We start from the raw sequence: 24272 nt of genomic DNA on the forward strand, positions 1-24272 counted from the left end.
GAAAGAGAGAGAGAGAGAGAGAGAGAGAGAGAGAGAGAGAGAGAGAGAGAGGTTCGAAGCTATTTGAAATTGAAGATCAATATCCAGCGGGTCGAGAGGCTCTCGGCAAGTAGCAGCAAATTATACGAAAACGCACGCGCGAAACGCAGAGAAGCTTTTCGCATATATATTCGTTGAAAGCTCGACCGGCAGAGCTCCGCGAGCCGCGCTCCTATTCGTGTGCTTTCGTTTCGTTTACGTTACGTCTACGAAAAAGAAAGAAAAAAAAGAAAAGAAAAAAAGAAAAAAAAAGGAAAAGAAAAGAAAAACAGCAAAGTGACTCGTTAGAAACGTTCGAAAACAATTAGTATTTATCAACTTTCGAACGATCGGTTTCATCTTTTGTAAAATCCTTACGACTATCACGCACGACACGGACCTCTTAACGTACTCGTTCGATTTTGCGAGAGACACACAAAAAAAACAGAGAGAGGGAGAAAGAGAGAGAGAGAGAGAGAGAGAGAGAGAGACAACGAGAGAACACCTGCAATGTCGAATCGTTTCTTTCGATACGCGAGTGCCGTCATGTATTACCAAGATAACTATTTTTCTTTGGATGCTTTAATGAAATAAAAAAAAAAGGAAAGATTTATACGTAAAAGTGAGAGAGATAGAAATAAAATTTAAGTAGAACCGAAACTATTTCACAGGTTTTTCTCGTCGTACAAAACGAACTGTAACTGTTTTTGGATTACCATTCCATCTCGAGAGAAGTATCAGAACTGCAATATATATAAGTAATTACAGTTTAGCTATTTTTCCATATCATACACGGCGATCGTTAAAAAAATGTTCGTTTCATTTAGCTGTAACTTGTAGAATCGTAACTGTTGTAATTATAATAGAGAATGTATCGTAATTTCAATTTTTTTTCTACTCCGACAAATAAAAGCGCAAAAGTACAATTATTTGTTTTCTTTCTTTTTTTTTTTTTGCGGGAAGTTTCTATTATATCATTTCTATTATTCTACTTCTATATGTCTCTCTATAGAATTTATATATTCAGACGAAAGAAAATATTTGGGTTATAGATAACCAGAGAACGCACTAATGAGTTTCTTGTATATTTTTCAACTCAGGTTTAAAAAGCAATAAATAGACTGGTCGATTCATTCAAAAATCAACACTCATCAATCTGATTGTAGCTCCTGTTACGTAGAATTATCAGTGCTAATCCTATCTGTAATTTTAAACGTTTAAATCACTGCCGTCGCATAGGAACTTATCGCGACATTTTCTTTTTCAGAAACAATTCAAATACAAAAGCTTGGAAAAACTCTATACCAGCTATCAAAGAAGACTTCAATATGGTTACCTCTCGCTCTTTGTACTGGTTGAAATAATTTTGGGATTTGTCTATTGTGTCGTGTTAATCACGATGGTAAGTATATCTACATGCAGATACGCCTATATCTAACAATAAGTGCAAAATAATCTAATCTAATACCTAATCTGGTAATATTACTTTCGAGAATTGCAAACTCTTTTTTTACCGATTCTCCTTTTCATTTCTCTCGTCTCAGGTAAACATCGAAGAATGCTTTCCAGACGTGATAGTTCACAGTATAATAGGCGCCTTACTTTGTCCCACGATAGCGCTTTCATTCAGATCAAAAATTATCGCGAGGAATACGTATTTGCCAGTTTTGCTCTCGTGTTTGGTAGTCACGCTCTTGGTGATCGGTGATCTTATGGTACCACTCTATTACACTCTCGTGTACACCGAAGATATAGCACCGATACGGTAAAACAATTTGTTCCTTCTCTCTCTTCTTATATTTTTTGTTTTTGTTTTTTTTTAAATATAGCAAAACAAAATTATTCTAGTCTCTCGAAAATTTTGACCTTCTTTCCTCGTTTTAGACCTACATACGCAACGCACACGCTACTAGCATGTTACGTCTTCCTACCACTAACGGAAAATCTGCACGCTTTCGTGCTCGGCATTACAGCGACGATGTGCTACTTGGTTACTCTGTTGCTCATCACTTATAGAAATACACCTGATTACATTAGCAAAGTGAGATTTTTTTGAACATCTGTTTAAACTATATTCATATATTACATTAATGAAAACTTAATTGCGTTAAATCTCTTTACGTTACAGATAACCACCGATGCCATATATTACGTTTGCGTTAATGGCCTAGGTCTTTACTTTAGATTCATGAATGAGGTCGTCATACGACGATCTTTCCTTGATCGTCGAAAATGCGTCGAGACGACGTTGAAGCTTAACTATGAAAAAGATCAAGAGGTATAGCATACAGGATGTTTCTCAAATATATTTGAAGTATTTAAAGAAAAAATATTAAAGCATTTTAAATTTATCACACGAAAATAAATTTCATCGAAATAATTGGAAAATTTCAAAAAAGAGAAGAAATACGCGTTTAAAATTTTAACCGTAGGATATTTAGATAATAATCTATTTTTAGATTTTTTCTGCAGATATTTAAAGAACACACAATGTGTTCGAACTTTGTTTCTCTTTTGCTAGTGTTGACGATAGCAGCATATGAAAAGCTTCCCCTTTCCTCTATGATATCCACAGTATTGTTATGAATATAAACGTTTAAATATGAATAGTCAATGTTTCTCTCTTTATTCATTCGTTTGATACTGCATCGATACCAAACCATCAAACAAAAAGATCGTATAGAAGATGATGAAAACCAATTTTAATAGAATACACAACCAAAATCGATTTTGAAACAATACATTTGCATTTCCTTCTTTTTTCTTCTTCTTTTTCTTCTTTTTATAGGAACAACTTACACGGAGTATTCTTCCACAACACATAGCCGCAAGAATAAAAAAGGACTTTCGAGATATTTTTAAATTTATGGAAGAGCACAAAAAACCGCCACCGAAAGGAAGACCACGAAAGTAATTTTCACGATAAATTTTTTCTTGCAAAAAAAATTGATCTCTTAATATTCTTTCTCTTTCAGTGATCTCTGCGTCGAAACGCACAATAACGTTTCCATTTTATACGCCGACGTGGTCAATTTTTCTGGCTTAACTCTCTCATTACCCGTGCGAAAACTGGTCGAAACTCTGAACGACTTGTTTGGTAGTTTCGACGAAGCATCCGAGAGGCATAATGTATTGCGAATAAAGTTTTTAGGCGATTGCTACTATTGTGTAAGCGGTGTGCCCACGCCGAACTCGCAACACGCCAAAAACTGCGTCGACTTAGGTAAATATATGAAGTCTTGATAATTATTGCATAATTATAATTTTTATTAATACATTATATTGTGCATACATTGTTTACACATTATTATATTTTTTGTTTACTATTTTTATACCTCTTTTAAATTCTTTTAAATAATGATTACAAGTTAAATTATAATCATTTATTAATTTAATTTATAATCATTGATATAAATATATTCATCAATAATAAATACTATTATAAATTGTAATTAATACGACTTTTTGCTAATAGTAGTAAAATATTAACATAGTAATCACATATACAATGTAGTAATACTATTAATATATATATATAATCGTACCCATCCCGCAGGCCTCGATATGATAAAAATTATCAAAGAAGTAAGAACCAGGGTCCGTCGAGAGAGCGGAGTAGACGTCAACATGAGAATCGGTGTTCACTCGGGCAATATAATATCCGGGATTTTAGGCGCGAACAAGTGGCAATACGATGTGTGGTCGCGAGATGTTGTGATAGCGAATAAGATGGAACAAACCGGGAAACCTGGAAAAGTTCATGTTACTCAACAGACTTTGGATCTCATTAACGCTACCGAATACGACTGCGTACCAGTTGAAACATTGAACGATGAAGTTCTTAATAAATATGGAATTCGCAGTTACTTAATTACACCCGCTCCACCAGATACATTGTTGATGCAGGTGTGTGTTATTCAGTGATATGAACGTTCTCTTGATGAGAAAAATACATTAATCAATAATAATATCGGAGAGAAATTGAACATTTTGTTCTATGGAACAATTGAGCGGCTCGAGTCGAATCTCAACAACAAATTGGATTCTTTATTATCCATATCATTTACATACAATTTAATTTAATTAGGATTTAGATAGATGAAGTTCTTCGAAGATTTACCCTTGTATGTCAATGGCTTTCTCTTCGGTGAAACTTCGTTTGAACGTTTCCTATCGTTGACAGGCGAACCTTGTTGCAGAACAGCGAGAACACCTTGACGGTAATTACACCGGATACCTCGGCACCAAGCTGCAAGCATTACGTCAAATTCTTGAACACTGCACGACCAAGTGTATCGTCAAGTGCACGGAGACGATTGACCTCACCGAGTAGTGATCACGCAGATGTATTTGCCGGTAGTTACAGGCGCAGAACTCACTTCATGGATTCCTGTTTGAGGGACTATCATCTTATGCTTAAAGCAGCAGACGCGGAAATGGAAGATGCTATTAAGCAGATGCCGCTTAGCAAATGGGAGTGAGTATAACAATTGATAAAATTATTGATTAATATTCGCCTGCTGTTATATAATTCTTTAAAATACAGCAAACGTGTTTCTAGGCAATGGACCAGATGGGAACATATCAATCCAATTTTCCTCACGTACAAACAGTGGAATTGGGAGATACCATTTTTGCGCGAGCCAGATCCCCTTTTTAAATTTTTTGTCGCATGTACCGTATTCGTACTTTTCTTCATGGGTCTTATATCACTTGTACCAGCGATCACGCTATCAGAGTGCGTTACCTCCTGAAAAGTAATACGCTATGAATTTTATGTAAATACGCAATGGTAAGTTTATATCAGTCGATGCATTTACAGATGGCATACCGGCACGGCCGTCGGTTATACGATAAGCATGTTGTTTCTTCTAACGCTAATGCCTCTTACCTGGATGCACTTCGCATGGAATCGTTATAAAGATCCACACGACGAGGGAAACGTTCCGAATCCTCGTAACAAATTGATATACTTTTTGTATCAAACAAGCGTCAAGGTCAGTTTACTAAAACCGACAACATCGATGTTTTAATATTGAAATTATTTATCATTTTCTCTCAATCAGGTTGTTTGGAGCGCATTGCTCAGGACAATTCTCTATTTGGTAATAACGATAATGTTAGCGACATGCGCTATGTTTGATATGATTGTAAGTGTTCGAAAATAGTTAGTTATAAATCGATCGTATTCTAATATAATTTCATTTCGATTATCATTCTTTATTTTCAGTTTGAATGTCAAAACGTGGACCAATTGTCGAGTGATAACGTAACGTCTAGTATAGCACAAGTGGGTGCCGCTAAACTTGAGTGTATTTCTACACCCTGGGTAAGATTATTTAGTAGGTAAACGAGGATTATAAATTACTTTCTTTAAAATTTTTAAGCTACTAGGATACAGTGTTTAGTGTTAATATATAATTATAAACATTATCGTTGCTTCAGCAAATGACGGAAACCTGCTCTTTGGCCATCCTTACGAGTTTTCTCTTCCTAAGAGTGCATTACCTTTTAAAATTACTGATAGGTATCGTAATGGTAGCATTTTATGCATGGAACGTTTGGATATATCGTAACAATATATTCCAGGTAATGATAATGTTTAAATTGTTGTTTGCACGAGCGTTCTTCGAAATAATTTCAACGAACCGTATTCCTACTTTTTATGCAATCTTTATATTTTCGATAGTCAGGCGAAACATGGAATCCATATTTGGAACCAAGAGTGGCACACATTTTAAGCGTTGTCTTTCTCACACTTTCGCTGCACCTTATTGATCGTCAGGTGAATTATCTGATTTACAATCTACGATATACACCTACCGATTATTGACTTTTCAAACGTGATTTAATTTTGCTCTTTATTTTTACTTACATGGAACTTTATTTAGGCAGAATACTTGAGCAGATTAGACTATCAATGGAAACGACAATTGACGCTGGAACAGGACGAAGCTTTTCATACGAGAAATGCTAATAAATTATTACTTCGTAACATTTTACCAGAACACGTTGGTATGTATTGTTTATATATTAATAAATATTTAAATAGTCATATTGAATATTTTTCTATGCATTATTGTGTTGAAAATAGATAACTATTGATACGGTACGTTAATGAAATAATAACAAATTTAAAGTAACGCTTTTTTTTGCAGCGGATTTCTACTTAAATATGGATAGAACAGAAGGAAATGAACCATATCATCGTGCACATCATAATGTCGCCGTAATGTTTGCGTCCTTGACGGATCTATCGATCGATGAAAGCAATATCCTTATCGACTTGAACGATATCATATGTAAATTCGACAAGTTGTTATTCGAACCATACTACGTCTGTCGTATTGAAAAAATAAAAATAGCAGGTATTCGAAATCGTTTTTCCGATATTTATTGTTTATCGATTAAATTATTAAAATTTACAAACCAAAGCTTATACAAAAATATATATATATATATATTTGTTTCGTATATTAGGAACAACATACATGGCAGCTTGCGGCCTTGAAGCTAATCGTCGCGATTCTATGCATAGCTTAGAAAGTGACGAAAATTCTAGCAACAACGTGGTCAAAGTTATGGCCGAATTTGCAGCTCAGATGATGGTAGTTCTAGATAGAATAAATGCTGAATCTGTTTCGTCCAAACCATATAAGTATGTAATTATTGTTTGTTATATAAAAAATGTATAAAAAAAAAAAAAGAAAGAAAAAATACAATATTAAAATGTGAATTTTATAAACCTGTAGATTGAGAATTGGCATATCGCATGGTGAGGTTTCAGCTGGTGTCGTTGGAGCACATAAACCTCTTTATGATATTTGGGGAGACGCCGTCAATATGGCATCAAGAATGGATACTACAGGATTGCCAGGCAAAATACAGGTCTGATTCGCATGTACAAACTTTTAATAAAATAATAATTTCAATATAAATGATAAGATTGTTTTCGATAAGATTGTCAAGGGATGACAATGTATATCTAATGACTGTATATATAACGATGTATATCTAATGAGTGTTCAATGTTACAGGTAACAGCTGAAACTGCTAATGTATTGGAACAACAAGGTGTCAAATGTCACTTACGCGGTGAAACGTGGGTTAAGCCAAAAGGATATGTCACGACGTATTTCATAGGTATTGATGAAAGGAGACAGCTTCAGAGAACAGATTCTATAGAAGAAACTAGTCTCTAACCTATGAGTTATATGAAATTATTTGATAGAATTGATTTAAAAAGTGATTTGAATATTCACTTCAATAATTTGGACTCTTGAAGAATGAAATATCAAAACGCACAAAAGAATCATAACGTACAGTGGGACAAACACCAAAGACAGCTCAGGAAGAATGAAAGATAGCACAAATAATTAAAGAATAGAAAAATTGCTATAGTATTATGTTCAATCTACGACTACAACAAATATGATTGTTCAATTCCTTATCTCATTCTTTAAGTGGAGTTTATACTCGCACGCTTATTGCTATCAAAACAAATCCTAACCTAAATGATTTTACCTATCATTTGTGTTTTTCTTTATATTTATACATAATATTTTGTATAGTTATTTGACCTTTCGAAAGATCGTATATATTATAAAAATAAGTAACTAATAATTAACAAAATGTATATTAAGAGAATCATCTCTTAATTTACAAATGGTATTTTGATGCTAATTATTTTTCTAATCGTTAGTGTATTATATTACTCTATCATTGACATGATTTGAAAAATAATTGGAAAAAAGAAATGATTTATCTATTATGTTATCTAAAGATAAGATACTATGTAGTTGTTGTTGAAGTATAAAAATCAATGAATCAGTGGAAAATAATCATCAGCGAAGATGTTGAATGTGTATAAGCATGTAACAATGATGCAAGCTCACTCACATAAATTATTTTTTAATTAATACTGTTTAATGACAGTATATTTTTAAATTATATACACATATATGTCTTATTTATTTCTCAGTGTGTAAGTTATCATGAATCATCAACGAGAACTGAAATAACATGTTTATTTTTTCATCTTATTCAATGAATGTAATGACGAATGTTTACTTATTTACTTGTAAATATCCTTTGTATATATTTTTTAACTAACATGAAAAACAGCGACCAATATGGTTATTTAACAATTTAAATAAAATATTTATTACAAAAACAGAAAGTCTGTTTTTTGACTAATGTTTATATTTAACAATATTACTACATTTAACAATGTTATGAATTTAATATTTAACAATATTATGAGAAGAAAATATAAAATCTATAAAAAGAAAATATAAAGATCTAAAATGAATAATATATACTTATATACAATATATTTATAGATATATTTACGTTTATAATATAATTAACACTTCATAAATCGAATTTTATATTAGTAGGAGTGCTACGATCTGTTTCTCGAAAACGGTCGGTAATATAGATCCCTACGGTACATTGGTATAAAATTCTGTAAATTGCTAGGTCTAATTAATACCGTACTTGTCACAGAATCAGATTGGAATTATGAAAATCATGCAAAGACCATTTTAGTGTCCATTGTGTTTTACATGACATTTTAATATAAATTTATATAATATGGTTCGGACATTACACTATATTATTAATACAATCATCATGAGCAGATGAAAGTCGTCTGCTACGCGTGTATATTGTGTGGCAACGTTGACGTTACTCTTTTTCCTTTGCTTTTCTGTAAGATTTAAAATTAAAATTTTCTCAAGAAAACTAATTGTCAATTGCCGAGAGACGGATTGCTGAAACAAATACTAAAAAGATGGTAAAATAATCAGAAAGAAGGGCCGGATATTAAAGAAGGCATACATTGCATTCGACGGATTTTGCTTTAGACAGAGGTTAAATTGATCATCAGCATGACTTTCCACTTTCAGTTCGGGTTTAACATGTTCCCGGAGATTCCGAGGCCCTTTAATACGCAGTACAAGTGCTTCTCCGTGTCGATGTTACCAGGAATTTATAGACAAGATGTAGAACGTGGTGGAAAAAGTTAGTCAGTAATGTATAAAATTGAAGATGTCATGTAACGATGAACTAGTACATTACCAATATTTTTTTTTAGTAATCATGCCTCCATCAGCTCTAGAACAACTTACAAGATTAAATATCAATTATCCAATGTTGTTCAAATTAACGAATAAGAAAACTAATAGAATTACTCATTGCGGAGTTCTAGAATTCGTTGCGGATGAAGGAAAAGTTTATTTGCCTTATTGGGTAAGATATTGTATAAAATGTTACTATACATCTACTTTTCAATGATTTTATATAAAAAAGTCTTATGTGATTTTTACAGATGATGCATAACCTTCTTCTGGAAGAAGGGGAGTTGTTAAACGTAGAAAGTGTATCTCTTCCTATTGCAAAATTTTCACGTTTTCAACCACAATCAGAAGACTTTTTAGATATCACAAATCCAAAAGCAGTATTAGAAAATGGTTTAAGAAGTTTTGCATGTCTCACTACAGGGGATGTTATTGCAATAAAATATAATCAAAGAATATATGAAATGTGTGTATTAGAAACTAAACCTGGTCCAGCAGTCAGCATTATTGAATGTGATATGAATGTTGAATTTGCTCCACCTCTTGGATATAAAGAGCCAGAAAGAGAAACAAAAAACAATGAGAAAGATGTAGATCCTGCAGATTTAATGCCAACACCTACCGGTTTTGTACCGTTCAAGGGACAAGGAAATAGATTAGACGGTAAAAAGCGTAAGGATTCGTCTCAACTTGATTCAGTGATGAATAAAGTGGCCTATGTAAGAGGTATTCCTGATTATGATTATAAAATAGGCACTTTGAGGTTTTTAAGAAATATGAAGCCTGTTAATAACAAAGAAGTAAGTTTAATTATATTTTTATTACATATGACTTATAACATTTGAATATAAATAATGGTACTCGTTATAGGTAAAAGATCAAGATGAATTTAAAGCGTTCACTGGAGAAGGTTTCTCCCTTAGAAAGTCAAGAAAATGATAATGCAATCTTAAAGAAATAATTCGATCGTAAGTGTATGTCATGGGATCACGTGGTCACATTTACCATTAAACTATTGTACTATTCTCAAAATGTATTCGTTTGTACAATCACCCATTGACAGTATACATGTATCTTTGTACCTTAAGTCAATACAATAACATTTTTAAAATTTATAACATTGTTTCATTGTGGTATTAAATCGAAAATGATTCTTTAGAAAGTAAATGATTTCTTTATTTATCATATTCTTACAGTTATCGATACAAAAATCTTGTTATATACATTATCTTATACTATTTATCGTATTGATTCAGTCATTGATACAAAATCTTATATTAAATCTCTACATGATAATTTCGATGTACTTACATTTGAAAGATTACTTATCACTGTTGAAAACTTATAATGCTATAATTATCACAAGTTTTACCGAGCTATTTAGTATATATATAAGAAAATTAATCTACCAAAGGGCCCCAAAAGTGTTTGCTTGGCCTTGTATGATCTTCAGTAAGAAAAAAATCTCTACCTACAGTTACAAATTCTTCCAAACTGAGTTTTCCATCTTCATTTATGTCAATGTAATTGAATGATACAACAGCATGCTGTAAAAAAGCATAAATAGTAAAATGTAAATCATTCAAAAAATATGTACCTCTTGAAGAAAAAATTCATACAATAAAAAGAAAAAGCTCATACAATATGGATTCATAAAACATAAAATGTTATAATGTTATAAAAAAGATATTCTACTTACATCATTTTCTAGTCCCAAACATTTAAAAAATAATTTATATTCTTTTATGGAGATCTCTCCATTTTGATCTTTATCAATTGCCTGATAATCAAAACAATATAATGTTTAATGCTATATATTTTATTATACAGAACCCATAATCTTATAACTACATACCTTAAAAAGAAAAGGTAAGAAACTATGATATTTTTTTTTCAATGAAGGATCATTAAGTACATGATGCATTTCCTCTAAATATTTTTCAATGCAAATTAGATTATAAGGACTAACTTCTCCCCATAATTCTTCCCACAAGTCCTATACAAAAAATAACATAATAAAAATTTATATTAAGCTTTATGTAATATATACAAACTTGGATTTAAACATATGTATAGGCGCACGACACACACACACTTACTGTTAATATTTTTTTAAATTCTATAGTTTCTTCTGGAGATAAGTTTCCTATTTTAGAAAATCTTTCTGCCAATAGCATGAAATCATCATAACTGATTATTCCATCTTTATTTACATCTAAATGACTATGCAAAGTTCTCATTTTCCTCCTCCAAAAGGGTGTCTGTCCCTGCAAACCATAATAAAATTTTCTATTAATTTGAATAAATAATTATCCAACTTTCCTAAGGAAAATACTTACTCTTTCCTGTTCATAATCAGAATCAATATCACTATCAATTTCGTCTATAGCTGTTAAAATCTGTCTATTATGAATTTTTCTTTCGCTGTATAATCTCTTGGTCAGTTTATAGAACTAAAACAAATATATAACAATCTTCTTTTAATAATATTAGTAAATTTGTACTGCGGTAAAAATACAAAAATATGTGTATAAATATTTAATCATCTCGTTACATTAATAGAAATATATCGATATCGTTTATTGAGGTGACTCCAATTCGATTACAATTTTTTGTAACGTTTGTATTTATAAGAAAAATGTTTCTGTCCTTGGAAAAAATAAAAAAATCATAATAAACAATTTCTTTATAAATATCTATCTTATCTTTTCCGAAAAATAGGTCGTACATACCGTCCGTAACGTACGAACCATGGGTTTATCTTTTTTTTTGTATTAAAAGCGATAAGAAAATGAGTCTTTCTGTTTCTCTTTTCTTAGAAAAACAGTCTCCATTTTCTGATGTACCATATTCACGTTAACATGAAAAAATGAGATTATTTTGTAAAAATCGAAATGCTAGACCATAGAGAAAACAAACGTATTAACAATATTAATTATTTAAATTATATACATTTTTCTCAAGCGCATTTCATTCAATACGAATATTTTTACATGTTTAATTTTAAATGTTGACAAAAAAAAAAATAAGAATATTTTTAAACGTTTAATTTTAAACGTTGATAAAAAAGAAGTAAGAATTTTTGTTAAAAAAATATTCACATTCAAGAAACATTTATAATATATGTAAATACTACTTTCTCTCATTAGTTACAAGTTATGAAATAACTCTGTTATGAAATAACGTAACGGACGATACGTTTTGAAATCATACGTTTTATAGCGTGGGAGAAGCTAGAAAAAGAGATCGAAAGAAACCTCATTTGGATAGTATAAGAAGACAAGGACAAAGAGATTATTTTCGTCATAAGTAGCGATATGTAGGTATTTACATATAGAGACGAACACACACGCACGAATGTATAACCGGTTGCCGACCATCGAATATTAGTAAAGGGTATTTAAATAGTTTTGTTTACATCCGAATGAAAACAAAACAAAAGACATAGAACTGTATATATCGATGCATACGTGTATGTATTCAAATAAAGAGAAAACAACTTTTTTTTCGAATACATGAATATATAAATATATGAATTATTTACGAATATATTACGAATATATGAATGAATACAATCCTTTGCAACTTTTTAATCCATACGCGTATGTTTCTTTGAGATCTTCCTTATTCTAATCTTATTTAATCTTATTTGATTTTTATATAAAAAATTTATTTACGATCATCTTATTTATGATCGTCAATGTCGAATGATAAAATTTCAATTTATGTTTGAACAATTTTCATTTATATATTTCTATGCTTACCTGTAATTTTCGATCGGTTTGATTATATTCCTGATTCACGTTAGAAAATGCCCTGAATAACGTCGGTGTAATTCTCTCTTTAACAAGTCCCTTGGACATCATCGAACGTACGATGGTTTTGAATAAAACATTTACCATTTTGTCGATTTTTTTTTTCAATGAAAATGATAAAATACAAAATGTAAAATACAATGAATAAATATTTCTATGGGATTCGAAGAAAGAAGAAAAGTAGCTCTTTGAATAAGGATCGTACTGAGTTAAAAGAGTGGGTCCGGACCCCTTTTTGTGTTCGACTCGTCTATTTCCCCTATCCCCCGCCGCCCCCAATCTTTTACTGCGCATGCGTACCAGATCTTTTCTATTCTGTTTCTTTTTCTATTTCTTTTTTTTACTGATTTAACAACTACTATAGGAGGCCACCCTTGGCCTCCTATGGTTGCCAAGCCTATAAGTCATAGACGTAAGCATTGTGATATTTTTCATTTGATCCAGGAAGAAGGAGATCGAATAAATGCATTTGCATATTGAACATAAACTTTTTGATAAAATATGCTATATTTTTTAAATATATTCCTTATAATAATGTGGGATATTATATAAAGACACGTATTAAGCGCATTAGCGTCTAATTATCAAGATCCATATGTTCGTGATTTTTTTTTTTGTGATAAAACTTACAATAATCTAAGATAGTATTGTATTACAATGTGCAAATAATTTATATTGGAATCTGTTTTAATTTGATTATATGCTTTTATATATTTCATTTCGATTTGAAATTTTTTTTAAAAGAATATTTCATGCCACGCCATTGCAAGTGCTTTTTATCATCTATCCACGGTACAAGACTAATTTGGGCTTTTTATTCGATTAATTTTATGTCCAGACAGATTACTCGGAAGTAGAGACAAAGTGTAAACATAGGATCGTAACAGTAGCACGTTCATAGAAGCGAATAACATTCGGGTCACAAATGTGCGTACGATACCGGAATATATACATAACATACGTAAGCATGTATGTAGTACGTGACTAGAGGCATGATTCCCTGGGTAATGAACTGGAACAAAAAACAAGTTTCTGGCACGTGTCACTGTTTAAGAAATAAATATGTAAATAAGTATTTGACGTCATTGTTAAACAGCGTAATGCAGGATAAAGAGGATTTTTGGAATTGTAACACTTATAGTATAAAATACATTAAATATATTGAAAACAAGATATACATATATATTTGTATAATTTGAAAACAGCTTTATTTACAATAAGTGTATTGTATATTTTAATGTTTTGTATAATTGTTTATGTGTTTCTGTCAAATGCAAGCATATGATGCAGCGCATGATTTGTGTTCTAGCAAAATTCGAATATGAATGTAAGTTTCAACATAAATCATACGTTTTCTATGTTTATCCAGCCAGTCGTTAATAATCTCGGTTCATTTTTTTAATTAATTCATTTTTTATAGTCTTCGATAGTATTTAACTCTTTTTATATTCAATCCTCTCTACTTTTACGTCATCTCCAACTAGCTGATACACATAAGTTACAACTGTAGAACTTTGTATATCCATTAGAACAAAAGATGGAATAACCGATCTACAAATATAATATGCAAAGTATCAATATTTGTAGATATTAATAAGACATAGTATATACTTATAATTATAGGTCAAAGCTTACGTATCCAAGGGATTATATGCTCCTGTTGCTGATCCAGGATTTATATAAAATTTATTTTCATGTTCGTAAGCTTCAAATTTATGAGTATGACCAGATATTAAAATATCAACATCCAACTGTCTTTGAATCAAGGCTAAAGCTTCTGGATCTCCCCATGGTACAACTTGATGACCATGTGATAATCCTATTCTAAATTGTCCAACAGTGACAACTTTTTGTTCTGGATAATTTAAATTCTTTAAGAATAAAAAATAGCGATTAATTAGACATACGAGTCGAAGAAAGGTTACAAGTAAAAATACATACCTCATCAAAATCTCCTCGTACTACATGTACATCACTGGCTAATGTCTTTAAATAATCATATGATTCTTTTGTACAAAGATTACCTGTACACAATATGTGTTGTATTCTACCTGGTACCAAAAGCTTTTTAAATTTGCTTGGAAGACTGCTACACCTATGTGGAATGTGCAGATCTCCCAACACTAAAACAAGCTGTATACACAATAATAAATTATTGTAGCATTAACTACAAAAATCGTAATAATTTTTAATTATATTTGTTTAATATATTTAAGATAAATAAGAGAAAGTGATATTATGGTGATACTATACAATAGAGTTTGGAGGTTAAAGAATCTATATATACTGATCAAAAGACCTCTCTCACCATGATTTTATTGGTAACGTTTTTATAAAAGTACACTTATTAACGTATACTTTTTAATGTACTGCATTTATTTACAACAAATGAAATATAATAGTAAACTGTCAAACTAGGCTAGTGGGTGTAGTTGACAATTATATGCAACCGATATCTCGAATTTTGATTGCGAATTTCGATTAATCGAACATTGGAAGCATGGCCCAGTTTACGAATAAGGCCAACGTTAATTTTAGAGACCAATGATAACGATTGTTTAGAATGAATTGGAACAAACCAAGCCAATAAACGAATACAAATTTTACAAGCATGAAAGATGCAATTGAATGTACATGTAAAAAGTTCGAATTTTAAGTGGCGGGAACATTTCTGAGTTATTTTACGTTCAAGCAATTTTGTATTTATATTTCGTGAAATGTTATTTAATAATTATACTGAATTAAGTTAAAAAAAATCATGAAGTGTGTCATACCTGGGGCAAATGTGAAAAGTATATCTAAAATGAATATTTTACCTAGGTTATGTTATATGACAGATATGAAACATTATCTTTCAATTAAAAATACTTTTTTATAAGAATATTTAAGGAATTTATAAGGAAGTTTTTATTTGTCATAACAATATCATGCATTTGCAATTGCAGTTGTAGCAAAAGCTATCCATGCTTTAGCAAAGATTGGAGATGAAATGTATGTACAACCTCAACCAAATAGCTTATCCTTTCGTGCAGTTAATATGGCCAATTCTGCATACGCTGACTTTACTTTTTTTGAAAATTACTTTTCGTATTACATATTTGATGATCTTGAGGAGGACGATGCTCTTAAATGTAAAATTTCTATGAGGGTAATATATTGTAACAATGTGTGATATTTAATGTTCCTTTTTCTAACATTCGATTTAATTTTATTATGTTTATGTTATAGAGTGCTATGACAGTCTTCAAAACATCAAATATGATAGATAAACAGGTAGAAACCTGTCATATTGAGTTAAAACCAAATGCAGATTTTCTTTTTATTACTTTAAAATATAATAACAGCATCATAAAGAAACATATTTTGCCTATCATAGATTGTGAAAAATTACAGGTATGTTATATGTAATATTAATTTTCTATTATTTTAATTTTTTAATTTTTTTAATTGTTTTATATTTTATTTTAATATTTATAGGCTGCATATATCAAAGATGATGCAACTAATCAGTTATGCTCACAATCTAATATACTTGGAGATGCAATACAAAATTTTCAACAAAATTTAATTGAAATCACTTTTGAAATACTACCACAAAAAGTTTTGCTTAGGAATTATATAGATGATACATCTAGTAAGTTTAATAATAAAATTATTATGTTAAAGCTTAATAATATATAAAATATTTTATTTTAAACATAGATATAGCTAATGTAACAAGAACACAGCTGGTACTAGGTAGAGGTGAATTTGATCGATATTCAGTTAATACAGAGACAACAATTACATTTTGTATGAAAGAATTGAGAGCAATTCTTAATTTTGCTGAATTTGTTAAATTACCAATTAGTATATATTTAGAAAGTGCAGGAAGGTAAGTTGGATATATTAATTGTCTTCGTTCATTTCTACTATTGTAAGATTGTTTTATTGTTTTTTTTTTTGTTGTGCAGACCTGCTGTGTTTGTGTTAAAAAATACAACTTTCGAAGCAAATTTGGTATTATCTACTTTAAATTCTGATGTAGATAGTCAATCTGAGACAACTATTACTTCTAAAGCAGCTAAGTATGTACGAAAAAGGGCTACAGTTAAAAGATCAACAAAACGATCATCTAAGTCTTTAAATAGATCAAATGATACATCTTTTTCTAATACTACGATTACATCGAAGCAAAAGGAATCAAGTCACATGAAAATAGGGAAAGAAGTGAGAAATAATGATACTCATATATCTTCAAAAGAATATAATCAAAATGAAATTCTAATAGATGCGAATACGTCGACTACCGATGACATTTTCTCAAAACCTAGTGTATCTAATAATGAAAAAAAATTAGTATGTAATGTATTTTCAAACATATTAAAAAGAAAATCCAGTGAAGGTTGTACAAAAGATCTGGATAATGCCGCTGGAGAAAAGGACAATGATAATCTAGAAAATACTGTGCCTAAATCGCCATCTCCTCCATCTAAAAAAGCACGCTTTATCTTTAGAAAATGTTTTCAAGCAACGTTTGATCCTCGAATGTTGCCTGGTCATGATATAATTCTAGCTGAAGATTCAGATGAAAACAGTGAATAACCTTGTTATTTATTTAAAATATTCTTATGGATTTCTTTTAAAAAATATTTATTTGGAAATTTGTTCAGAACTTATTAATTTAATATTGATATAATTAAATTCTTTCGTTAAATATACTAAGTGAAAAAATAGTAATTAAGATGCATAATGAAGCAAATAAAACTTACAAGTAGAGTTCTTGGTCTCACTAGACGCTACAAAATGTTAATTACTAATTTTGTATTATAATGTATATACGTAGTACCGAACTAATTTTGTTTATTAATAAATTAGAAAAGTGACAATTTATAAAAACGCGCAGATAATGTAAAATATACGAATTAAAAAAAATATTTTTGTATCTATATTTAAATTTATATTAAACTATTATATATTACTTTGAATTTTGTTAGAATATACTTTATATATATGTATATTTAATCAAAGGTTCGTCAATAAAATATTATCAGTGACTTCATAATTGATAAACTTTTAAATGATTAATTCAAAACCCTTATAGAGCGTTTTTAATAATAAATACCGAATAAATTTATAGGATAATATATAACAATTACAAAAAATTCATATATTTGTATTACATAAGAATAGGATAAAAAAATATTTGTATTATCTTTTTACTAACGTTTATTGCGCAGACTCAATCTTATTGATTATATCTTCAGTACCCTATACAGCCAGTGAGTTGCGTAGATCGTTAGTTAACCTTTATGAGTTAAGATGGTGATATTATGTAACGCGTTAATAATTTATCGTTATTAACAATTAATATATAAACTATGAAGAATGTTAAGTTAGCATTAGGATTATTCACGGTAAGTGGATTAGGTGGTTGGTATATAGGCAAATATTCTAAACAAGGAAAACATTCTCATACGGAGGAAGACAATGGAACGAGTATTTTTCGTAATATTAAACGTATGCCCGGTTTGCCAATATTTGGTACCGTATCTGCACATGAAAATCTCTTAGAGCCTTCAGATGTAGAATCGGATATGGGTTCAAAATTATCTGCAACTGCAACAAGAGTATCCCAGGTAATTTCAAAATTAAATCTTATTTGAATTATTCTTATTTGAATATGAGACATAAAAATCTTAAAACATTGCCGACTGGTCGAAGAAATTATCTATTTTACTTAGAAATTAATATTTATGTGAATATATATGATCATATGAAGTATATCCTTTTTTTTAATCTCATTTAATGATATAAAATAATGATATGAATAATGTATTGAGATTATTTTATAATTATAATAGAACTATTTTAATGCATATAAGAAGTTATTTTTTTAAATTACATATATAAAGTATACTATGATTTTGTATAAGTTATGTGATTAAATTTGAGAACAATATATTGTTCGAGAAAAATGTGTGACGAGCAGCTTATAATCATATATGATCCATGAAGTCGACAATATATTAGCCTTTGAATGATATATATATATATATATATATATATATATATATATATATATATATATGATCTGATTACATTTTGTGGAGATGTTCATAAACGAATCAGTTCTTTTTTATTAAAAATATCTAAAAAAATTTTTTATAATATCTTATAACGTTATATCTTTTTCAATTTATTATTGTTAGCCATTAATGATTACTCATAGATAAATAATAATAGATTCTGTCGACTTAACAGATTATGAAATTTGGTTTTCCTGGTTATGATAACATCAGATCATATGAAGATTTTATATTGTCTTATGATAGAAGAAATCGTGTTGCTCATTGGGTATTTGAACATTTAAACAAAGAAAGATTACAATATAATGAAAATGTAAATCGTTCAAAATGTGAATTTACGCCAGATACAAGTATACATCCTTATTTTAGGTATATATTTATATATTTTTTTTATGAGATAAACTCTCAAATATTTGTTATGATATATATTATTAAATTGATATGTATATATATATATATATATGTGTGTGTGTGTATATGTCTGTATCTATATTTCTAATTAATATAATTATATATCAATATAGATCTGATAACAGTGATTATAAAGGAAGTGGTTATGATCGCGGGCATTTAGCAGCAGCTGGAAATCATAAACTACATCAAAAACATGTGGATGAAACATTTTATCTTTCAAATATGGCACCACAAGTCGGCGTTGGTTTTAATAGGCACTCTTGGAATAGACTAGAAAAATATGTGAGAAAATTAACTGATGTTTATAAAGATGTTTATGTTTGTACTGGTCCATTATATATTCCAAAGTAAGTATATTAATATAAATAAGTCTTAATGAAAAATATAAGTAAAAGTGAAACATTATACTTTTTTTTTTTGTAGAAGAGATAATGCAGATGGTAAATTATATGTACGTTACGAAGTTATTGGTGCAAATCATGTTGCAGTACCAACACACTTTTATAAAGTAATTGTTGGGGCAACTCATGACTCAAATTTTGAAATGGAGGCTTATATAATGCCAAATATGCCCATTGATGACAATACTCCTCTTAAAAATTTCCGGGTAAATTCTTATAAATATTTAATCACATATAATTTAGTTTGATTTGATATGATTATAATAAATTTTATTTTGTTATAGGTACCACCAGAAACTATTGAAAGAGCAGCAGGTCTTTTATTTTTTGATAAATTATCTCGTGAAAAACTTAGGAAAGTCAATGGGAAAAGTATAGCATAATTTTATTTTAAACACAATGAATTAGTAGTCAATTTTTATAACTAATTTCTTTCATATTTATTTATAAATTAAATATCACTGTTAAAAATGTAGATTCAAATAGCTAATCGAAAGTTATAGAAAATTGAAATCAATATTTATGTGAATATATATGATCATGTGAAATATATCCTTTTTTTTCCATCTCGTTTAATAATATGAAATCATGATATGAATAATGTATTGAGACTATTTTATAATTATAATAGAACTATTTTAATGGATATAAAAAATTATTTTTTTAAATTATATATATAAAATTTTATGAAATAACGATGTATTACCATTTATATTTTGAGATTTTATTGCCTTTTATACAATTGATGATAGAAGCTTTCATCACTTATGTTATAATAAATTCAATACATACATTTTACCAATCACGAAAATGAGTACTTATAGAAAAAGTACATATATTCATGTTTATATAGTTTTAGGCACGACCGCAGGAAGTGTCATATTAATATTTAAATTTCAGTCTAATAAGAGATACAATTTTTTTTTTTTATTGTGTGTTTCGTGTCTAATTTCTACAATAATTCCGTCAATTTTTATATGCTCATAGCCGGAAACTAATAATTCTTATTTTTAAATTTTATTATCTTTAATTATTATTTTCCGACTATAGCTATATTTTACATGCGTTTACATATAAATATTGTATAACACGTAGTAATATTGTTATAGCACTAATATAGTAGCACATAGATAGTATTATATCATTACGACTTTCCAAGAAATATGTATATATATATGTGTGTGTTTGTGTGTGTATAAAGATTACTATTTGCCGTATTGTTGTCATGTCTAAAGTGCGTAGTGAATCGTACAGACGATTTTTTACGCGTATATGTGTATGTATATATATATATATATGTATAGTTCATTATTTAATAAGTATTTTGAACGCATTCTTGGTCGAGTTAATTCTCGCCATTACTTTGGTCACAGTAGTAATATTATTACATACCAAAGAGTACATTGTTGTTAAAATACTACGTTAATTTTAAATACAGTATTCATATAAAATCATATTGACAAAACCATTAATAAATTTTACGACTTAATAGCTATTATATGTACACAAAATTAACAGATATGAGAACATAGCGAAGCTCGCCAGATGTTCTCATATTCTTGTTATTCATCTACGCTTATATTCTATATTTTGACCAATGTTGATACATATTAATGTCAAAAAGTTTCACAATTCTTGCATTTATAATAATTTAGGCACTAATATGGACGGGTCTCATTATTTGAATGCTGTAATCATGTATCACTTATATAGTAAGAACATAGTTTTAAGTACACTTTGTATGGTTTTCATCATACATTATCGTTGAACAAATTGAAAATACTAAAAAAATGAAAAGCAATGCTTTTCATTATTTGTGACGTCACATTAAGTATCCAATATTAATAATGGTTATACGGTTTAATTACTACAATCTCTTTGCCACATTATACTTGTGTTATCGTGAATTGTGTTCACGTAAAAAACATCTAATTTGAGTAATACATTCATAACAACAATTAACATTTATTTTTTGAAATACTGCACACTTCTAAATATTGTCTTCTCTTTCTTTTTGCCTTTTTTTGTTCTTTTCTTTTTTGCAATTTTTTTTTCTTTTTTTTTTCATATTCTTTTGTACTTTTCCTATAATCTCTATGAGAAGTGGCTTTGTATTTTTTTTCCTTTTCTTTTTTTCTTTGTTTTCTTTTTTACATTCAACAGCTTATGAAAGATTTCGACATATTTATAATATTACAACGTTAGTGTGACCCAATAAAGTAGTTAAGCGGCATAGACTAGAAAACGCAATGGAACGTTTGATGATATGCCACTTGAAGATTTTTTTGTTATCATCCAATTTGTTTCGTACATGTAACAGCGATTTACGCACTCGATAGACTAGGTTGCGTAAGACGCTTTGATTACTTATTATTATCAAATCATAAGCTCTTCAAATCAGTCTTTCTTCTGGTGGAGGTTTCATCACGTTGTCCATTTCTACTCGCGGATTGCTAAATTCTTGAGCGCTTGGGCTGTACGTGCCACGAGTAGCACGTTTCTTTCTAGCCATCATAAATAAGGCTATTAATGAACTTGCCGCGATGAGAAATAAACAACCAACAATAGGTGCTACGATAATAGCAATATTGAATGCTTGACTTCCAAGTTGTCCAGACTGAAAAATGTAACAATGAATTAGCCAACCGTTTATTACAAAAGAATTTATTCTATGATTACTTTAAAGAATTTATAAAAATAAATTGTAATTATTGTATTTAGTAAATTAATTATAAAAGTTTAGTAAATTAATTAATAAAAGAATGTAATTATTTCTTTTACCTCTGTACAATTTTTTCCAGTATACTCTGGTGTACACAGACATTGATATTCGCCGTTACTTCTGCATTCACACGTCCCTCCGTTTTGGCAGTAATTCTATTACATAAAATAAAGAGATTATAATTGATACGAAAAAAAACTGTAAGGATTTATTGTGTTTAAATATTTACAAAAAAGTCGTGTGGACTATTAAATGCTTACTTCTCTACAAGAATCACCCATTCTACAGTTATATCCACAGTATCCAGGGTTACAAATACATTGATAAGTACCAAGCAAGTTTTCACACTTTCCGTATCCACAGTCAGTTAACGGATCCTGACATTCGTCCACGTCTATGGAACAATCTGGTCCTGTATAGCCAGTGCCTAAGCAATCGCAGGTAAATTCGTTCACTTCGTCGTAACATTTACCGTCATTTTTGCACGGCACATTACCATCCGCATCTGGTGCACAATCGTCTATATTTATCTCACAATAAAGTCCCGTGTAACCGACCAGACACATACATTGAGGGGCCTAGAAAAAAAAAGAAAAGAAAAAAAAAATCGTTGAAAAGTTATAGGATTTCTTCATTACCTCTGTTTTAATCTTAAGGCAAATTGATAAGAAATCGATAATCTATCTGGTTTCAATAAATTTAGTATCTTATTTATTTAATTTCAGTAACTTAATCATAGAAGATAATAAACTTTTTTTAGATATTAAGGTATTCGAAAAGTTAAAGATTTTGTTATCGAAATTGAAAAGAATATTATGGTGACTATGCATTTTAACATTTAATACCTGATGTAAGAGGTCACATGTGCCACCATTTTGACACTTTTGAACTTGACAATAAGGTAAGTCGCATTGAGTGCCTTCGAAACCAGTCATACAAGTACAAGTGTAATTATCTCCCGTTTTTGAATTTACAATGTCCGTACATGTGGAACCGTTTTTGCAAGGTTCGCTTTGACACGTAATCAGTCGAAAATTTTCGCAAAGCTCGCCGACAAATTGATCGGGACATTCGCAACGAAAAGATCCAGGTTTGTTAACGCAAACACCGTCATGCTGGCACGGACTGAGAGTCACACACTCGTTAATATCGCTGTCGCATCTAAAAAAGAAAAGATAAGATCTAGATAAGTTAAGAAAACTCCACGAGGTTCGTAATCTTTCGCAACGTTATCAAAAACTATTATCACATCGTTGCAATATTACGATCGAATGAGAATTCTTTTTTCTGTTGTTTTTTTTTCTTTCTTTCGCGAAAAGAAGTTACTTTTATAGCAAATATTTAATTGGTGCAAACAATTTCTATCTATACGTATACTTACAGCCGTCCTTGCCAGCCACTGTTACAAATACAGGTATAAGTAGCAATACCATCGACGCAAGTCGCATTATTTTGGCATTTATTGTCGATACACTCATCGATATTGGCAGAACAATCATCTTCGGCATAGCCCGCTGGACATTCGCATACGTAGCTATTGGCTTTGTTACGACAATAACCGTCATTCATACAATCAATATCGAAACATAATTGACAACCGATATTATTACTCGAGTTGTGATTTTGTAGAGATAGATATTCAAATGGCGTAAAGTTAGCGTTTTGATATACCTCTTCGTAAGTAAAATAATGCAATAACATGCTGCCAATTCTTACTTCGCCGAGGCAACCTTTAAATACTTCTCCTGAAAAGA

The 24272-nt window shown here is 29.9% G+C and overlaps 7 protein-coding genes across 20 annotated transcripts in view; 4 read left to right on the plus strand and 3 right to left on the minus strand.

Moving 5' to 3' along the window:
• LOC122636411 (adenylate cyclase type 2-like) overlaps window positions 1-8193 on the plus strand; it is a 12736-nt gene extending 4543 nt beyond the window's left edge. For 2 of the 9 annotated variants that reach the window (XM_043827588.1, XM_043827591.1), the window contains 19 exons: window positions 1286-1420; window positions 1563-1783; window positions 1903-2059; window positions 2147-2296; window positions 2807-2928; window positions 2994-3241; window positions 3575-3924; window positions 4218-4495; window positions 4565-4756; window positions 4841-5015; window positions 5085-5168; window positions 5249-5347; window positions 5464-5607; window positions 5708-5803; window positions 5910-6033; window positions 6177-6386; window positions 6499-6676; window positions 6771-6906; window positions 7056-8193. In XM_043827588.1, the coding sequence (XP_043683523.1) occupies window positions 1286-1420; window positions 1563-1783; window positions 1903-2059; window positions 2147-2296; window positions 2807-2928; window positions 2994-3241; window positions 3575-3924; window positions 4218-4495; window positions 4565-4756; window positions 4841-5015; window positions 5085-5168; window positions 5249-5347; window positions 5464-5607; window positions 5708-5803; window positions 5910-6033; window positions 6177-6386; window positions 6499-6676; window positions 6771-6906; window positions 7056-7220 (3264 nt within the window). In that variant the 3' untranslated portion in view covers window positions 7221-8193. Of the gene's footprint in view, window positions 1-24; window positions 777-1285; window positions 1421-1562; window positions 1784-1902; window positions 2060-2146; window positions 2297-2806; window positions 2929-2993; window positions 3242-3574; window positions 3925-4217; window positions 4496-4564; window positions 4757-4840; window positions 5016-5084; window positions 5169-5248; window positions 5365-5463; window positions 5608-5707; window positions 5804-5909; window positions 6034-6176; window positions 6387-6498; window positions 6677-6770; window positions 6907-7055 lie in introns of those variants that run through there. The other 7 variants (XM_043827590.1, XM_043827589.1, XR_006328937.1 and 4 more) reach the window with 7 other exon arrangements.
• A 288-nt stretch (window positions 8194-8481) lies between these two features.
• LOC122636509 (ubiquitin recognition factor in ER-associated degradation protein 1) lies at window positions 8482-10213 on the plus strand. 2 transcript variants are annotated; one of them, XM_043827783.1, is made up of 5 exons: window positions 8482-8815; window positions 8928-9042; window positions 9116-9270; window positions 9350-9898; window positions 9969-10213. In XM_043827783.1, exons 1-5 carry the CDS (start codon window positions 8813-8815, stop codon window positions 10035-10037), a joined length of 891 nt encoding a protein of 296 aa, XP_043683718.1. In that variant the 5' UTR covers window positions 8482-8812; the 3' UTR covers window positions 10038-10213. The 2 variants fall into 2 exon arrangements, with proteins under 2 accessions (XP_043683718.1, XP_043683717.1); XM_043827782.1 differs by having other exon boundaries at window positions 8482-9042.
• Window positions 10214-10277: 64 nt separating this feature from the next.
• On the minus strand, window positions 10278-13134 carry LOC122636508 (sarcoplasmic calcium-binding protein). The gene is made up of 6 exons (XM_043827781.1): window positions 12863-13134; window positions 11438-11551; window positions 11198-11365; window positions 10954-11094; window positions 10798-10878; window positions 10278-10645 (listed from the first exon to the last, which is right to left on the minus strand). Exons 1-6 carry the CDS (start codon window positions 12998-13000, stop codon window positions 10499-10501), a joined length of 789 nt encoding a protein of 262 aa, XP_043683716.1. The 5' UTR covers window positions 13001-13134; the 3' UTR covers window positions 10278-10498.
• Window positions 13135-14072: 938 nt separating this feature from the next.
• Window positions 14073-15376, minus strand: LOC122636511 (vacuolar protein sorting-associated protein 29). The gene is made up of 4 exons (XM_043827786.1): window positions 15222-15376; window positions 14855-15046; window positions 14549-14784; window positions 14073-14464 (listed from the first exon to the last, which is right to left on the minus strand). Exons 1-4 carry the CDS (start codon window positions 15222-15224, stop codon window positions 14347-14349), a joined length of 549 nt encoding a protein of 182 aa, XP_043683721.1. The 5' UTR covers window positions 15225-15376; the 3' UTR covers window positions 14073-14346.
• Window positions 15377-15529: 153 nt separating this feature from the next.
• Window positions 15530-17827, plus strand: LOC122636510 (cell cycle checkpoint control protein RAD9A). 2 transcript variants are annotated; one of them, XM_043827785.1, is made up of 6 exons: window positions 15530-15733; window positions 15859-16061; window positions 16142-16306; window positions 16391-16547; window positions 16616-16787; window positions 16867-17827. In XM_043827785.1, exons 2-6 carry the CDS (start codon window positions 15903-15905, stop codon window positions 17495-17497), a joined length of 1284 nt encoding a protein of 427 aa, XP_043683720.1. In that variant the 5' UTR covers window positions 15530-15733; window positions 15859-15902; the 3' UTR covers window positions 17498-17827. The 2 variants fall into 2 exon arrangements, with proteins under 2 accessions (XP_043683720.1, XP_043683719.1); XM_043827784.1 differs by having other exon boundaries at window positions 15530-15705.
• A 417-nt stretch (window positions 17828-18244) lies between these two features.
• Window positions 18245-21247, plus strand: LOC122636433 (endonuclease G, mitochondrial). Its single transcript, XM_043827622.1, has 5 exons — window positions 18245-18531; window positions 19157-19350; window positions 19506-19742; window positions 19819-20002; window positions 20081-21247. Exons 1-5 carry the CDS (start codon window positions 18274-18276, stop codon window positions 20177-20179), a joined length of 972 nt encoding a protein of 323 aa, XP_043683557.1. The 5' UTR covers window positions 18245-18273; the 3' UTR covers window positions 20180-21247.
• A 642-nt stretch (window positions 21248-21889) lies between these two features.
• LOC122636431 (protein crumbs) overlaps window positions 21890-24272 on the minus strand; it is a 43832-nt gene continuing 41449 nt past the window's right edge. For all 4 annotated transcript variants that reach the window (XM_043827621.1, XM_043827620.1, XM_043827619.1 and 1 more), the window contains 5 exons: window positions 23900-24263; window positions 23364-23679; window positions 22779-23096; window positions 22578-22673; window positions 21890-22413 (listed from right to left, as the gene is read on the minus strand). In XM_043827621.1, coding sequence (XP_043683556.1) covers window positions 22189-22413; window positions 22578-22673; window positions 22779-23096; window positions 23364-23679; window positions 23900-24263 — 1319 coding nt within the window. In that variant the 3' untranslated portion in view covers window positions 21890-22188. The remainder of the gene's footprint in view (window positions 22414-22577; window positions 22674-22778; window positions 23097-23363; window positions 23680-23899; window positions 24264-24272) is intronic.

This window comes from Vespula pensylvanica, chromosome 22 (genome assembly GCF_014466175.1).
Source record: "Vespula pensylvanica isolate Volc-1 chromosome 22, ASM1446617v1, whole genome shotgun sequence".
NCBI lineage: Eukaryota > Metazoa > Arthropoda > Insecta > Hymenoptera > Vespidae > Vespula > Vespula pensylvanica.

Excerpts from the sequence above, each read along its gene's own strand:
- LOC122636509 (XM_043827782.1), top strand. The coding sequence starts at position 8,910 with ATGACTTTCCACTTTCAGTTCGGGTTTAACATGTTCCCGGAGATTCCG. Across the intron at positions 9,043-9,115 it reads TGTAGAACGTGGTGGAAAAA|TAATCATGCCTCCATCAGCT; the intron begins GTTAGTCAGTAA and ends ATTTTTTTTTAG. Across the intron at positions 9,271-9,349 it reads AAGTTTATTTGCCTTATTGG|ATGATGCATAACCTTCTTCT; the intron begins GTAAGATATTGT and ends TGATTTTTACAG.
- LOC122636508 (XM_043827781.1), bottom strand. The coding sequence starts at position 13,000 with ATGGTAAATGTTTTATTCAAAACCATCGTACGTTCGATGATGTCCAAG. Across the intron at positions 11,552-12,862 it reads AAACCGATCGAAAATTACAG|TTCTATAAACTGACCAAGAG; the intron begins GTAAGCATAGAA and ends TATTTGTTTTAG. Across the intron at positions 10,879-10,953 it reads TCTTACCTTTTCTTTTTAAG|GCAATTGATAAAGATCAAAA; the intron begins GTATGTAGTTAT and ends TTTGATTATCAG.
- LOC122636511 (XM_043827786.1), bottom strand. Across the intron at positions 14,785-14,854 it reads TACGAGGAGATTTTGATGAG|AATTTAAATTATCCAGAACA; the intron begins GTATGTATTTTT and ends TTATTCTTAAAG. Across the intron at positions 14,465-14,548 it reads GCATATAATCCCTTGGATAC|ATCGGTTATTCCATCTTTTG; the intron begins GTAAGCTTTGAC and ends TTATATTTGTAG.
- LOC122636510 (XM_043827784.1), top strand. The coding sequence starts at position 15,672 with ATGAAGTGTGTCATACCTGGGGCAAATGTGAAAA. Across the intron at positions 15,706-15,858 it reads ACCTGGGGCAAATGTGAAAA|TTGTAGCAAAAGCTATCCAT; the intron begins GTATATCTAAAA and ends TTGCAATTGCAG. Across the intron at positions 16,062-16,141 it reads AATGTAAAATTTCTATGAGG|AGTGCTATGACAGTCTTCAA; the intron begins GTAATATATTGT and ends TTTATGTTATAG.
- LOC122636433 (XM_043827622.1), top strand. The coding sequence starts at position 18,274 with ATGAAGAATGTTAAGTTAGCATTAGGATTATTCACGGTAAGTGGATTA. Across the intron at positions 18,532-19,156 it reads CTGCAACAAGAGTATCCCAG|ATTATGAAATTTGGTTTTCC; the intron begins GTAATTTCAAAA and ends TCGACTTAACAG. Across the intron at positions 19,351-19,505 it reads AGTATACATCCTTATTTTAG|ATCTGATAACAGTGATTATA; the intron begins GTATATATTTAT and ends ATATCAATATAG.